A 13,651-nucleotide genomic window follows, 5' to 3' on the forward strand; every position below is an offset into this window, starting at 1 on the left:
AATCATATTCGGCAGCCGTGTACGTCATTAAAAAAACAACAAAGACAAACAAAACATCGCATTATTATTATTATTATTATTATTGCAGCGCCAGTTATTCTCGATCCTTGACTATCAAACCACGCCCCCCAGTTTTGCCTGCTCATGAATATGCATGAGAAGGGTAATTTCTGACAGCACTCCGGCGGTAAAGAGCTCTTGTCAAGCCGCTTGAAAGCATCGATCGCAGAAGTAATACGTCGTGCGTGTGAAGGAGGGTTGCCTCTAAATAAATCGAGGCGAATCGCGTTTCAAAATTCAATCTTTTTAAACAGAGAAGCCTCTGAATAGGTAATAAGCCAGATTTTACATTATACAGATAGGGGAGGGCGGGAATCGCTTAGGTAGGACCGGATGTTCTGGTGTTGTGAAGTTGACAATGTTGTGTAAGCAGAAGGTTTTTGATTTGGTTTTACTAACACGGTATGTGAAGTTGGTCAGTTATAACTATATAAGTTTACCTTATTTGCAAAGTGTGGTTGTTTTTGTTTATTTAAACCTGTTCTGTAGCGTTTTGTATTTGTTTACGGCTGGGTGCGCTACACACAATTGTCTGCGATACACACACCAAGGAGAGTCGTGCGTAATTCAAAATCCATTTTAAGTTCGACGTGAAAACCCAGTTGTCTTTCCTTTGTTACATCTGAAGCAATTAACCGTTAGCTCTCTGTTACAGAAATACACAAGGAATGGCTGGAGCCAAACGCGGAGGAAATCCGTCTTTCCATTGCCAAGCAGTGTGATCCAGTCCAGGTTTCACTAGCAGCTTGATCAGCCCCCAGTGTGTCTAGCTAACAAGCTCAGGTGTGTCTGATTATTAAACTCCTAGTGAAGGCAGGACTGGATCACACTGCTGCTGGAACGGGAGTCTGATTATTAAACTCCTAGTGAAAGCAGGACTGGATCACGCTGCTGTGCAGCGGGAGTCTGATTATTAAACTCCTAGTGAAGGCAGGACTGGATCACACTGCTGCTGGAACGGGAGTCTGATTCCCATCCAGCTACCCACCTTAACCCAGACAAAAAGGCGGGTTCGTTTTTGTTCACCCCTGAAATAGTTAAGCATGGCACAGGTGTGTAATTGTGTCGTGTAAATTTGATCCATTCCGGTGCGGTTACGCGCTTTTTCCAAGCCGAAATGTTGTTTGTTGTGTGTGTTTTGTTTGTTTACACCGCGCGAGCGTTCTTCTCGTATTCTGTTTTGAAGTGACCCCACCGTTATATGTTTTAAATAAATAAACAACTAAATAAATAAACACGTTCTCTAGTATGTTTGTGGTCACCGCTGGGTAAAATAAACACGAAACCTGTTAATCTGGGTGTAGCTGTTTTATATTTTATTATTATTATTATTATTATTATTATTATTATTATTGCGGGTAATTGTAATTTCCGCAAGCAGTGCTGCTGTCATGGTAACTACCGTTGTTAAATTCATCGGTGTTTTCTGTCGAAGTCCTTGCAAAGTTACCATCAAACTACAGGACTGCAGTTTCCAGTATGCCTCAGCACCCTCGCCGATGGTTAGGGATGCTGGGAGCTGTAGTTCTTTATGTTGTCGTCTTGAAGCAAGTAATGCTGTTGCCATTGCAATTATACTGACAGTGGGGGTCTGGTTTTGTGTGAGTCGCACAAACGTTGTCAAGTGACCTGAGCTGTGTGTGTGTGTTTGTTTTTCAAATACAGGTTATAAAAAGAGACAGTGGGCTGTCTAAGGATCAAGGATGGAGCCTGGCTGCATCAAAGAGGAGGAACCGATCCAGTTTGCGACTGACCTGAGCGAACTGCGAATCGTCCATGTTGTAGAAGAGACGGCCGGGCCGGAACCGGGGGCGGTCCGCGTTAAAGAGGAGCCCCCCGAACCGCTAGACTGGGTCGACTTGAGTTCTGACGTCGCCGCCTCCCGTCCGACCGCCGTGGGGGTCCCTCTGTCTTCCGGGGGCGTGTCCGGCGGCCTCCACAGCTGCCCCGAGTGCAAGAAGGTCTTCCGGAAGCTGTCCGGTTTAAAAACCCACCGGAAGATCCACGCGGGCTCCAGGCCTTTCCGCTGCGGGCAGTGCGGGAGCAGCTTCACCCAGCGAAGGCATTTTCGCGTCCACCAGGAAATCCACACCGGTAGCAAGCCCTTCCGCTGTGCCGACTGCGGCAAATGCTTCCGCCAAGTCCAGCACTTCCGAACCCACCAGCGGATCCACACCGGGGAGCGCCCCTTCCGGTGTGGCGAGTGCGGGAAAGGTTTCAACGAGCAGGGCAGCGTTCGAAAGCACATGAGGATCCACACCGGAGAGAGGCCCTACCGGTGCCCCGACTGTGGCAGGGCGTTCGTGGAGATCGGGAACCTGAAACAGCACCAGAAGATTCACTCCGGGGTCAAGCCCCACCCCTGTCCGGAGTGCGGGAAGGCTTTTGGGAGACTGGGAAGCCTGAGGACCCACAGGCGGACTCACACCGGGGAGAAGGCTCATGGCTGCCGGGAATGCGGGAAACGCTTCGTCCGGTCGGGCAGCCTGAAGACGCACCTGCTTGTCCACACTGGGGCGAAGCCGCACCGCTGCGGCGAGTGCGGGAAGACTTTCAGCCAGTCAGGTAGCCTCCGGGCTCATCAGCTGACCCACTTGGGGGCGGAGCTGTACCTGTGCGCAGAGTGCGGGCGGAGCTTCAAGTACTTGAAGAGCTTTCAAAAGCATCAGAAAATCCACAGAGAGAAGTCTCTTTCACCCAACAGCGAAAGATGAGTTACATGCCTGCCCCCTAGTGTTTTTAGTCTGAATGACAAGTACACTAATCACAGTAGGTACAAATACAGGAGGGGGGTCGCCAAAAAATCAAAAGACAAAGGCGTAATTAACCCTTAGCGGTCCATTTATTCAGTGCTTGTCAAAATATTTCCAGAGTTGAAACAGGTTTAAAAGGCCCTGCATATCAACAGCACACTCAGTACTGCATCTCCAGCCAAGCCCAACCCCTTGTTCACTGTATTTTTCACATCCCTCTTTATAGACGTGCGCACTGATAAACCCTCTCCTGATCACTCGTTTTATCACCAAACTCCTCAATAATGATAATGATGATTGAGGGAGAGAGAGGGGGTGAGAAGGTAGACAGGAATGAGGAATGAGACAGGAATGAGGGGCAGAGAGGGATGCGGGAGGAAGGAGGGAGGGGGAGAGAGTGATGAGGGGGGAGGTTTGAGGGAGAGGGAGAGGGGGATAGGATGAGGATAGGAGGTAGAGAAAGAGGGATGAGGGAGGAGAGAAAGGGCTGGGGGAACAGAGAGGGAGAGATAGAATTTACAATACAATACACGCAAAACTGAAACAGACATAAGTTGCAGTTCCAAACAAAGCCAGTGGCTTCTGTTCTGGAGAGTGTCAGTCGAGGACTTCTTTACTGTTTTCTTTTGATTTATTATTATTATTATTATTATTAATAATAATAATAAGGTGGTTTGTTTTTTTTTAACCAGGAGACAATGTGCACGAACCCGCTGAAAGAAAGAAATCCATTCCCAGCACGGGGGGCTTGTTGCTAGGGAGCTGACGTCACCGCTCCCTGCGGCTTTTATCCGAGCATCGCCGCGCCACGCGTGAACACCTCACTGGCTAATATAAAAACCGCTTCAGCCAGCAGGTGTTTAATTAGCTCTGTGTTATTATGCAGTGCGTGTGTGTAAGAGAACAGCACCGTATCACGCTTTTGTTTTTAATTGTTTTGTATGTCGTTGCTTGTGATGTGCAGTACGAAATAAAACGAACAGTAATTCTAAGTGCCTGTGTATATCGCAGCTATACGCAGTTGAGAAATGGGGAGCCATCTCCAGGAGTGAGATATCTCTGAACCCAGATTGTAGCGAGGGGTGATGTAATGAGGGTTGGGATGTGTGTGTGTGTGTGTGTGTGTGTATATATATATAATCTTGTTTTTTTTTTTATGTGATGCTGGACCCAAACAAAGTTTACAAGCATGGGGAAAACAACAAAAAGTGAGATTTGATATCTGGAAATGAGGGGTTCACCTCAAGGAGGCACTACTTGGGAGGTGAAGGTGGGGAGGCACCCCGGAATTCCCCTGGAGTCCACAGCATGGTTTCTGGGTAATCGGACGGTGATTCTTGAAAGATTATTTCAGAAAGATCCACAAGGCCAGCTCGAAGCCTCGGACTAAAGTATGGCAGCTCCCTGAACTTCACAGACCCACACTTTAATAGACGGTTTTCGTCGCGTGTCCGTGATCGAGCTCTTCAGCAGTGTTAGTCTTGGAGAAGATTAGTGCAGAGATTCCCACCAAAGTTTTCGTACACTGTGTTGCGAGCGAGGATGCTCTGCCATGCCGGTCCTGCCAGCGTATCGATCTGGAAATAAATCCTCTTCACCTGCAGGGGGTGTTATCAGCTTCCACCTCCGTCTCCGCCTCCTGCCAGCGAACGCCCGCACCCACGCGGCAGACGGCCTGCTCCGTTTCAAAACAGTAACCTTTGTAACCTTCTTAAACCTCCTATTAGGTTTCGGGTCTATTTGACCCGGCTCTGGTTTCCAATTAGCTTAAATGCTCTTTTTCTTTTCATTGTCTGTATAATATTTGATGACTTTTCTTAAGTTATGGGTCATTGATCCCAGTACTAGAATATGTGTCTTTGTTGAAACTCTACAAAACAAACAACAATGTTTTTCTACAAAAACCCCAGTAGACACTGGTGCACCGCAAATAAGACACATCTAGACACACGTCCTTATTTTGTTTTGAAAGATATTTGTTATTTTATTATTATTATTATATATTGTATTATTATCTCTGGAAATGGCTGCACTTGTCTGGAGATATTTATAAACAAACAAACAAACAAACAATATATCTCTACAAGGCAGAGCCTAATTTTCTCTGTCAGTATTGCAACAGCATCTCACTGGTAAAGACACTCCAATATGAGGAGCTCCCAGGCTGGCAGTCAAAGAAGTTTGATCACAGCTCCTGGACTAAAAGAGCAGAAAAGAGTCAAACCTTTGCAAATAAAAACAGTTAATTAATTTAAAATAGTTTGAAATTGCATCGGGTCAGTATGACTGTGCTGTGCGCGGGAGACGGGGGTCGTGTGACTGAGCTTGCCTGGTCCCTGCTGAGGAGGAGATAAACTAGAAACAATAAAAGCTAGAGAGAGATGGGCTCTGTACCCTAAACAATGCTTTATTATGTATTTTATTTTCACACTTAAAAAAAATAATAATCAAAAACAACACACAGCATCTGCATAGATGAGTTGTTATCATATAGAGTAGGGGAAAGGGAGTACCATCACATCACATTAACTAAACATAACAGGAAAACTGCAGAACGAGAGAGGGGGAGAGGGAGAGAGGAGAAAGAGAGGGGGGAGGGAGAGAGAATGGAGAGGAATGAGGGGCAGAGGGATAGGATGGGGTAGAAAGAGGGAGAGGAATGGGGCAGAGGGATGAGGAGCGAAAGAGGGATGAGGGGGGAGGAGAGACAGTGAGGGAGAGGGATAGGATGAGGAGGTAGAGAAAGGGATCGGGAACAGAGGGAGAGAGATAGAGATAGATCGAATTTACAATACAGTACACACACACACACACAAAACTAAAACAGACATAAGTTGCAGTTCCAAACAAAACCAGTGGCTTCTGTTCTGGAGAGTGTTGAGCGAGGACTCGTTTACTGTTTTCATCTGATTTATTATATTAAGGTGGTTCTTTTTCTTTTAACCAGGAGGCAATGTTAACTTGATCTACCAGATCTCATAATAGAGAAAGGTTTGGGGTGAGAGTGAGGATTGGGAGGGAGGGAGGGAGGCTGGCTCTAGTGGTTAGAGCTGAGGAGGGACTGGGAGGGAGGGAGGCTCTAGTGGGTAGAGCTGAGAAGGGACTGGGAGGGAGGGAGGCTGGCTCTAGTGGTTAGAGCTGAGTTTGGGAGTATTTTTTTTTTTTTTTTTTAGCTGTGCCTCATTTCTCACCATTTAGAACAGAGACCAGAGACTTTGTCCAGAGTGTTTGACACTGGCATGCAATTATTATTATTATTATTATTATTATTATTATTATTATTATTATTATTATTATTATTACATAAATGTCATTTACAGTAATTACAGACATTAACTTTAATTTCAGTTTGACAAGTTGCGAGCATTATTATTAATATTATTAGCAGTATTGTTTATTAACTCTTTTAATCATTAATAATCATTCTTTTATTTTCTTCACTTTTTTCTTGTTTTCTTCTCATCCTCTCTCACGGATGATACTGACGGAACAGATAACATTAATACTGTACAGAAAAAAACAAAACACACAGGGGTGTCTGGAGATTGCAGAACCCCCCCTCCCCTCCCTGTTATAAATGGATCGATCCACGATGTTTGTTGCCTCATCGGACTACTGTATTATTGGAAGAACGAGGGGGGGGGGGGGGGGGGGGGGGTCGGGGTTCTTTCGCAGACAAGTCAGAATTTCGCAACACACCAGGGGAAACTTATGTTAAGAAAACACCTTCTAACAAGGATGATAACTCATTTTGTCTGTGTTGCAGTTAAGTATGGCAATGCTTATTTAATTACATTTAAATAAATAAATAATTGTGGTTAGACATTACTAGTCAAATTCCAGATCGATATCGTTACCTTGCTGTGATCTGTGATGCGAGGTGCAACTTACTGTCTGCTTTACTTGTCCGAACTGAATGTGTTCAAAATCACAGCGCCTTTTCTATAGACATGCCTGCCATCTGGTGGTGCAATGGTGTAATTGCAGCCCAGTATATTTTTGCCATAGCACACAGATTTCTGATTTTTTTTTCGGTTCTAAATAAAGAATTGACTTGAGAGACAGGGTTTATATATTCTGTGGAAGTACCCTGGTATGTTTAACCGCAGAAAAAATAAAACACATAAAAAATGATAAAGTTGCATGTTTTCGTCACTATTATCAAATAAAGCCCCCCCCCCCCAAATAATATTTTTTATATAATTATTTAAAATAAAATATAATTATAATTAAAGTCTAAGTTCTTAATTTAAAAAAAATGGTTATGTTTTTATATAGCTTTAAAAAGAAAATACAGTTTTTTTAATAAATACATTTTTTTAATATAATATTTTTGTGCCGTGAATGGATTTATTATGTATATTATTACACTATATTCGCGTGTATGATAAATGAAGTAACACAAATGGGTTCTCTTTCGCTTGCTTTTGCCAGCAGATGAAATCGGCGACAACAGTGACATCTGCAGGGCAGAGAGAGAATTGCAACGGTACTTTCTGTTCATTAAAAAACAAACAAACACAACCGCCCACTGACCCCCATACCCCCCAAAATAAAATAAATAAAAAAAACACAGCTTTAAAATGTTTTACTCCTTTGTAAAATACGCGGTGTCTGAATAGTCGATAAGGGCGCAAAACCACAGCGTTCAAATAACAGGCTTCAAATAAAACCGTTTTATTTGTTGTTGTTGTTTACAGCCCCTGTAGTTTTTTTCTCTTTTGAAATCCTATTAAGAAACATACACAAAAGCATGGGAGATGTGATGGGAAATGTAGTTCAGCCCCCATGAGAGTGAGGCGTTAACTGGACCAGTCCGGCCCAGTTTGAATGAATGGTCTGTTGCTAAGGTTACTGACTGGTTCCATTATCTCAGGACAGTAAAACAGATAGTAACCCGCTTTAAAAGACTGTGTGAAACAGGCTGAACCATGAAGCAAGACGTGCATACAAATTTCAAGCACACCGGTTTCCCCTCCTACAGGCAAACCATAAATGCACGAATTTATTGAAACCGATCAATTCATTCAAACGGTCTTTACGAAGCCAATATTTTCAGCAAGATGTGTCCTAAAGTTTTTGAGCACCTCTATCTGTTGCTGACTTCCCTTCACCCAACACTGTAAATATATATACATATGTATGTACACGAATAATTTCTGATCTATGAGGCTTAAAAAAACAGCGCTTTTAAAAATGGATAGAAGCTTTAAGAAGCCTCGTGAATATTCATAGTCATTAATCGTATTTTCATTCATTAATATTATTATTATGATCGTTATTGTTATTGTTATTTTTTTTCTCTTCCAAAATAATCTGTACGGTTTCTTTAAAAAAATGATCAAATGATAAAATAAATAAATAAATAAAAATACACACACACACACACACACACACACACACACACACACACACACAAAAACACAATATACTAATAGGCTAATTATACGGTTAATCTTCCCTATGATGTCAGATTCAGAAAAAAAAAAAAATAATAATAATACAACGTTTTTGTTTTCAACCTAATGACCGCACTTATCTTACGAACGCAAAAGACGCGGGAGTCTGTAGATGCACGTCAGTCCTGGATTTATATCAAGAAAGAGAAGACTGATCTTAATCTAAAGCGGCAGATTTGCATTTGCAATGACAGTCAGATTGTGAAAGTCAAGTTTTGCATCATCAGCCTCTATAGAGAACGAACTCGGTGAGCTTCATAGCATAGAGTCCAGTGAAAGCTGCTGAATAATGTTCCCTTGTTAACATATTGAATTGCACCCCCTCTATATAGAATGAACTCCCTCAGCTTCATAGAGTCCAGTGAAAGCTGCTGAATAATGTTCCCTTGTTAACATATTGAATTGCACCCCCTCTATATAGAATGAACTCCCTCAGCTTCATAGAGTCCAGTGAAAGCTGCTGAATAATGTTCCCTTGTTAACATATTGAATTGCACCCCCTCTATATAGAATGAACTCCCTCAGCTTCATAGAGTCCAGTGAAAGCTGCTGAATAATGTTCCCTTGTTAACATATCACATCATTCGATTAGGTGTGAGTTAACAGCCATTGCTGTGTTCTATTCACATCTCCAAAGCTTCTGGCTTTGTTCGGTCTTGTAAAGCCAGCTGCGTTTTATTTCAGGACTAAACCAGAATCGGCCACAGGCTTCTTCAGAAAGTGTGATTGTAAAGTAACAAGTGCAATAGAAAATGGCTGATGGAGAAGAGAAAGCGCTGTTCTTCTTCTTCTTCTTCTTCTTCTTCTTCTTCTTCTTGGCCTGACGATAATGGCGATCTATTTGGCGATATGTATTTAATGGAATTATACAAACCAGGCAAGCCTGGCTCATTAGAAACAGGGGCTTTTGGCTGCGGTGTGTTTTTTTTTTTTTTTACAAAGATGGGAAATTAGACTCTGCGTGGCTGACCTTCTCTGCCATTTTGAGCGAAGGTAAAACTGGGCTTGATTTCAAACCACATGACACGAAGCTGTTCTCTGATAGGTCAGGTGTGGAGTTGTCGCATGACGAATTCGGTAAAACAGAACCAGCTTATATATGTGCGTGCGTGCGTGCGTGCGTGCGTGTGTGCGTGTGTGCGTGCGTGCGTGTGTGCGTGCGTGGGCAGGTGTTATTTTTTGAGAAAATATTCCGCAAAGACAGTAACGCCTGAAAAAACGAAGTTGTTAGGACGTCCCCACTTTGTAAAACACCTTTTTAAGAACTAAATATGCATTCTGGGACACGTAGTTTGATAATCTATTCTAAGGCCCTCGTCACAGTTTTTCACAACCCGCTGCTTGCAAATGCAAATGAAATCAGAAAGAAACATGTGTAAATTTAGTTGTCACTCTGGGAACAGCGATTTAAATGCCTTCAAAGGAAAATACTTTGTTTTTATGAATGATTCTTTTTTCATTTCGTTGTCGTGTGTTTTTCTCTCCCACCGGGCCCTCTCTCGGTTTATTTTTTGAGCGCTCGTTTATTTGGATGTTTTCTTTGTTTTGTTTTGTTGTTGCATTTTCTTAAAATCCCAGCGTGCCTCCGATGCTAGATGCAAGAACAACACCTAGAATCACACAGCAGGCAATTATCATCAGCTTCTTCTGCAGAGAGAGAGGGGAGGGGGGAAGGGAGAGGAAGGGGAGAGAGGGGGGGAGAGAGAGAGGAGAGAGAGAGGGAGAGACCTTTTAGAGAAGAGAACATCAATAGCGCAGTTATTTTACACATAATTAGTTTTTTTAGTTTTTTCCAGGGGCCTCAATAAATACAATCTTCCCTTGTCATCTTTTAGACTATAGAGACAGTTTTTTCCTGTGTTGCAGTGCCATGAAAATTATACAGCAGTGTTGCACAAGTGGTGGGTTAGAGTGATTAGCATGTAGTATTATATTAGCATGTCGTGCGTGGTCACGAATGGGTGCGTGGGTTCAGTGTGTCTGTGGGTGGGAGTCTCTGTCTGTCTGTGTGCGTGTGCGTGTCTGTGTGCGTGGGCGTGTTTTTTTGTGCGCGCGGTCTTTTCGGTTGTGCGTGTGTCGTTTCAGTGTGTGCGTGTGTGTGTGTGTGCGTGGGTTTCACAGTGTGTCGGGTCAGTGTGTACGTGGCAGTGTCTGTGTTACTTCGTGGGCGTGTCTGTACTTGTGTTTCACAGCACTGTGCGTGCGTGTGTTATGTTGTGTGCGTGTGTTTTTCAGTGTGTCCTGTGTGCGTGGGCGTGTCTGTGTGTGTGTTTCAGTGCCCGTAGTCTGTGTGGGCGTGGGCCGTGTCTGTTTTGTGTGTTGTTTCTTTCAATTGTGCGTGCAGTGTCTGTGTGGTGCGTGGCACACACTAGCAGTACAAATATCATTGTTGCGTGCGTGTGTGTAACTGTTGTTACAGGTGATTCACGTGTGTTGTCAGTTGTCGTGGTACGTGTGCTTGGTAACCTGTGTGCGATGTTGGTGTTCATTGTTTCGGCTAGTGTTGTGCGTGTTTTGCCGTTAGTCAGTGCATGGTGGTTTGTGTGTTGCTCAGAATGACAGTGTACCGATAGATAGGTAATACGTGGGCAGTTTTGTCTTGTGGCTCATGTGTGTTTACTGCTTTCGTTTTCGTGACACCGTAGTACCTCGTCTGCTGTCTGTGCATATCGTCAGTCGTGATACGGTCGTACGCGAGTACTTTGTCTTGAATCGGGGCGTGTCTCATGTGTGAGTGTGAGTGTGTGTGCGTGGGCGTGTCTGTGTGTGTGTGTGCGTGTGTTTCTCTGTGTCTGTGTGTGGCCCGTGGGCGTGACATAACGTGGCGCGGGTGTTGTCTGTGAGTACGAGTCTCGACTCGTGGACGTCAGAGTCTGTTTGAGCGTGGCGTTTCTTGTCTCGATTGTCTGTGTCTGTGTGTGCGTGTGTTTCAGTGTGTGTGCGTGGGCGTGTCTCTGTGTGTGCGTGGGCGTGTCTTGTGTGTGTGTGTGTGTGTCTGTGTGTGCGTGGGCGTGTCTGTGTGTGTGTGTGTGTGTCTATGTGTGTGTGTGTCAGTTGTGTGTCAGCTTGTGTATATGTGTGTGTGTGTCTGTGTGTGCGTGGGCAGTGTGGGGGTGGTGTGTGGGTGTGCGGGCGTGGGTGCGTGTGTGTGTATCGTGTGTGGCATATCTGTGGTGTGACTGGTGCTCAGGTGGTGGTTTCGTTGTGTGTGCGTGGGTGTGTTTCAGTGTGTCTGTGTGTGTGTGTGTGTGTGTTTCAGGGTGTGTGTGTGTGTGGTGTGGTGTGGTTCAGTGTGTGTGTGTGCAGTGTGGGTTTTGTGTGACTTGCACCCACACATAGTCTGTGTTGTGCGTTGGGTGTTTGTGTTTGTGTGTGGGGGGGCCAGACGGTGTCTGTGTGTGCGTGGGCGTGTCTGTGTGTGTGTGTGTGTGTGTGTTTCAGTGTGTGTGTGTGTGCGTGGGCGTGTCTGTGTGTGTGTGTTTCAGTGTGTGTGCGTGGGCGTGTCTCACTCACCCTCCTCGCTTTGCTCTGGTATTTCACAGCTTTCTTGGTGTCGGAAACGGCCCGCTCCACGAAGTCCACCGACTGATCCACGTTGTACTCGATTCTGTCAATCATCTCCCCCTGTCCACCAGCACAAAACACAGCAGAGCTGAGCAGAGACCACAGCACAGCACAGCAGAGACACAGCAGAGTCCAGAACACAGCCACAGCAGAGCCAGAACACAGCACAGCAGAGTCCAGAACACAGCAGAGCATTGCTTTACAAAACACAGCAGAGCTGAGCAGAGTCCAGAACACAGCACAGCAGAGTCCAGAACACAGCAGAGCATTGCTTTACAAAACACAGCAGAGCTGAGCAGAGTCCAGAACACAGCACAGCAGAGTCCAGAACACAGCAGAGCATTGCTTTACAAAACACAGCAGAGCTGAGCAGAGACCACAGCACAGCACAGCAGAGTCCACAGCACAGCACAGCATTGCTTTCCACAGCACATCATTGCTTTACAAAGTCCACAGCAGAGCTGAGCAGAGACCACAGCACAGCACAGCAGAGTCCAGAACACAGCAGAGCATTGCTTTACAAAACACAGCAGAGCTGAGCAGAGACCACAGCACAGCACAGCAGAGTCCAGAACACAGCAGAGCATTGCTTTACAAAACACAGCAGAGCTGAGCAGAGTCCAGAACACAGCACAGCAGAGTCCAGAACACAGCAGAGCATTGCTTTACAAAACACAGCAGAGCTGAGCAGAGTCCAGAACACAGCACAGCAGAGTCCAGAACACAGCAGAGCATTGCTTTACAAAACACAGCAGAGCTGAGCAAAATTTCCAGAACATCAGCATCTCGAGATTTCTCGTCAATCACAGTCAGTGTCTGTTCAGGGTAAGTCTCACAAACACAGCCACTTAGCAGAGTCCAGAACACAGACACGAGCATGTGCTAATTACTCAGAAACACAGTCAGGGCAATTGCAGAGTACAAGAACAGCAGTCACAGCGATACCAGCGTAACACAGCAGGCAATATGTTCAGTAACAGGAGCACAATGCATTGTGTTCCAAAACACGCAGAGCTTCGCAGAGTCCAGAACAACAGCACTAGCAGAGTCGTCAGAACACAGAGCAGAGACCACAGCACAGCACAGCAGAGTCCACAGCACATCATTGCTTTACAAAGCACAGCAGAGCTGAGCAGAGACCACAGCACAGCACAGCAGAGTCCAGAACACAGCAGAGCATTGCTTTACAAAACACAGCAGAGCTGAGCAGAGTCCAGAACACAGCACAGCAGAGTCCAGAACACAGCAGAGCATTGCTTTACAAAACACAGCAGAGCTGAGCAGAGTCCAGAACACAGCACAGCAGAGTCCAGAACACAGCAGAGCATTGCTTTACAAAACACAGCAGAGCTGAGCAGAGTTCAGAACACAGCACAGTAGAGTCCAGAACACAGCAGAGCATTGCTTTACAAAACACAGCAGAGCTGAGCAGAGTTCAGAACACAGCACAGTAGAGTCCAGAACACAGCACAGCAGAGTCCAGAACACAGCACAGCAGAGCGTTCTGCCCAGCAGAGCTTGCCCGGTTCCGAGCAGCTGATTGATCTCAGAACTTTTGTCAGGTCGGGTCTCAAAGGACCCCATCGATTCAGCATTGAAGACGGGGCTCGGTATCCCTTGACAACCCAGGTAACCCTTAGTAATCCGTTCCCTCCCCTCGCCGCCCTCTGTCTCAATTTCTATCCGAGTCCTGGTTTCTTTGCCAACGTCCTATGAGGGAGATTTCATGTGTTTTTTTTTGTGTTCAGGGGGTTTGAGGGGGGTGAGGGAGGGAGCGGTTCAGTCTCCGTGCCTCAAGCCTGCCCTGGACTGGAG

The 13,651-nt window shown here is 45.3% G+C and overlaps 2 protein-coding genes across 2 annotated transcripts in view; one reads left to right on the plus strand and one right to left on the minus strand.

Moving 5' to 3' along the window:
* Window positions 1-110: 110 nt before the first annotated feature.
* LOC121305161 (zinc finger protein 239-like) lies at window positions 111-2,954 on the plus strand. The gene is made up of 2 exons (XM_041236704.1): window positions 111-330; window positions 1,726-2,954. The coding sequence occupies exon 2, from the start codon at window positions 1,764-1,766 to the stop codon at window positions 2,772-2,774; it is 1,011 nt and encodes a 336-aa protein (XP_041092638.1). The 5' UTR covers window positions 111-330; window positions 1,726-1,763; the 3' UTR covers window positions 2,775-2,954.
* Window positions 2,955-8,771: 5,817 nt separating this feature from the next.
* Window positions 8,772-13,651, minus strand: part of LOC121305165 (syntaxin-1B-like) — a 28,214-nt gene continuing 23,334 nt past the window's right edge. The window contains exons 9-10 of the mRNA XM_041236709.1: window positions 11,786-11,896; window positions 8,772-9,919 (exon numbers count right to left, since the gene is read on the minus strand). Of these exons, the coding sequence (XP_041092643.1) occupies window positions 9,839-9,919; window positions 11,786-11,896 (192 nt within the window). The 3' untranslated portion in view covers window positions 8,772-9,838. The remainder of the gene's footprint in view (window positions 9,920-11,785; window positions 11,897-13,651) is intronic.

The sequence above is a fragment of the Polyodon spathula genome, chromosome 42 (genome assembly GCF_017654505.1).
Source record: "Polyodon spathula isolate WHYD16114869_AA chromosome 42, ASM1765450v1, whole genome shotgun sequence".
Lineage (NCBI taxonomy): Eukaryota > Metazoa > Chordata > Actinopteri > Acipenseriformes > Polyodontidae > Polyodon > Polyodon spathula.

Excerpts from the sequence above, each read along its gene's own strand:
- LOC121305161 (XM_041236704.1), top strand. The coding sequence starts at position 1,764 with ATGGAGCCTGGCTGCATCAAAGAGGAGGAACCGATCCAGTTTGCGACT.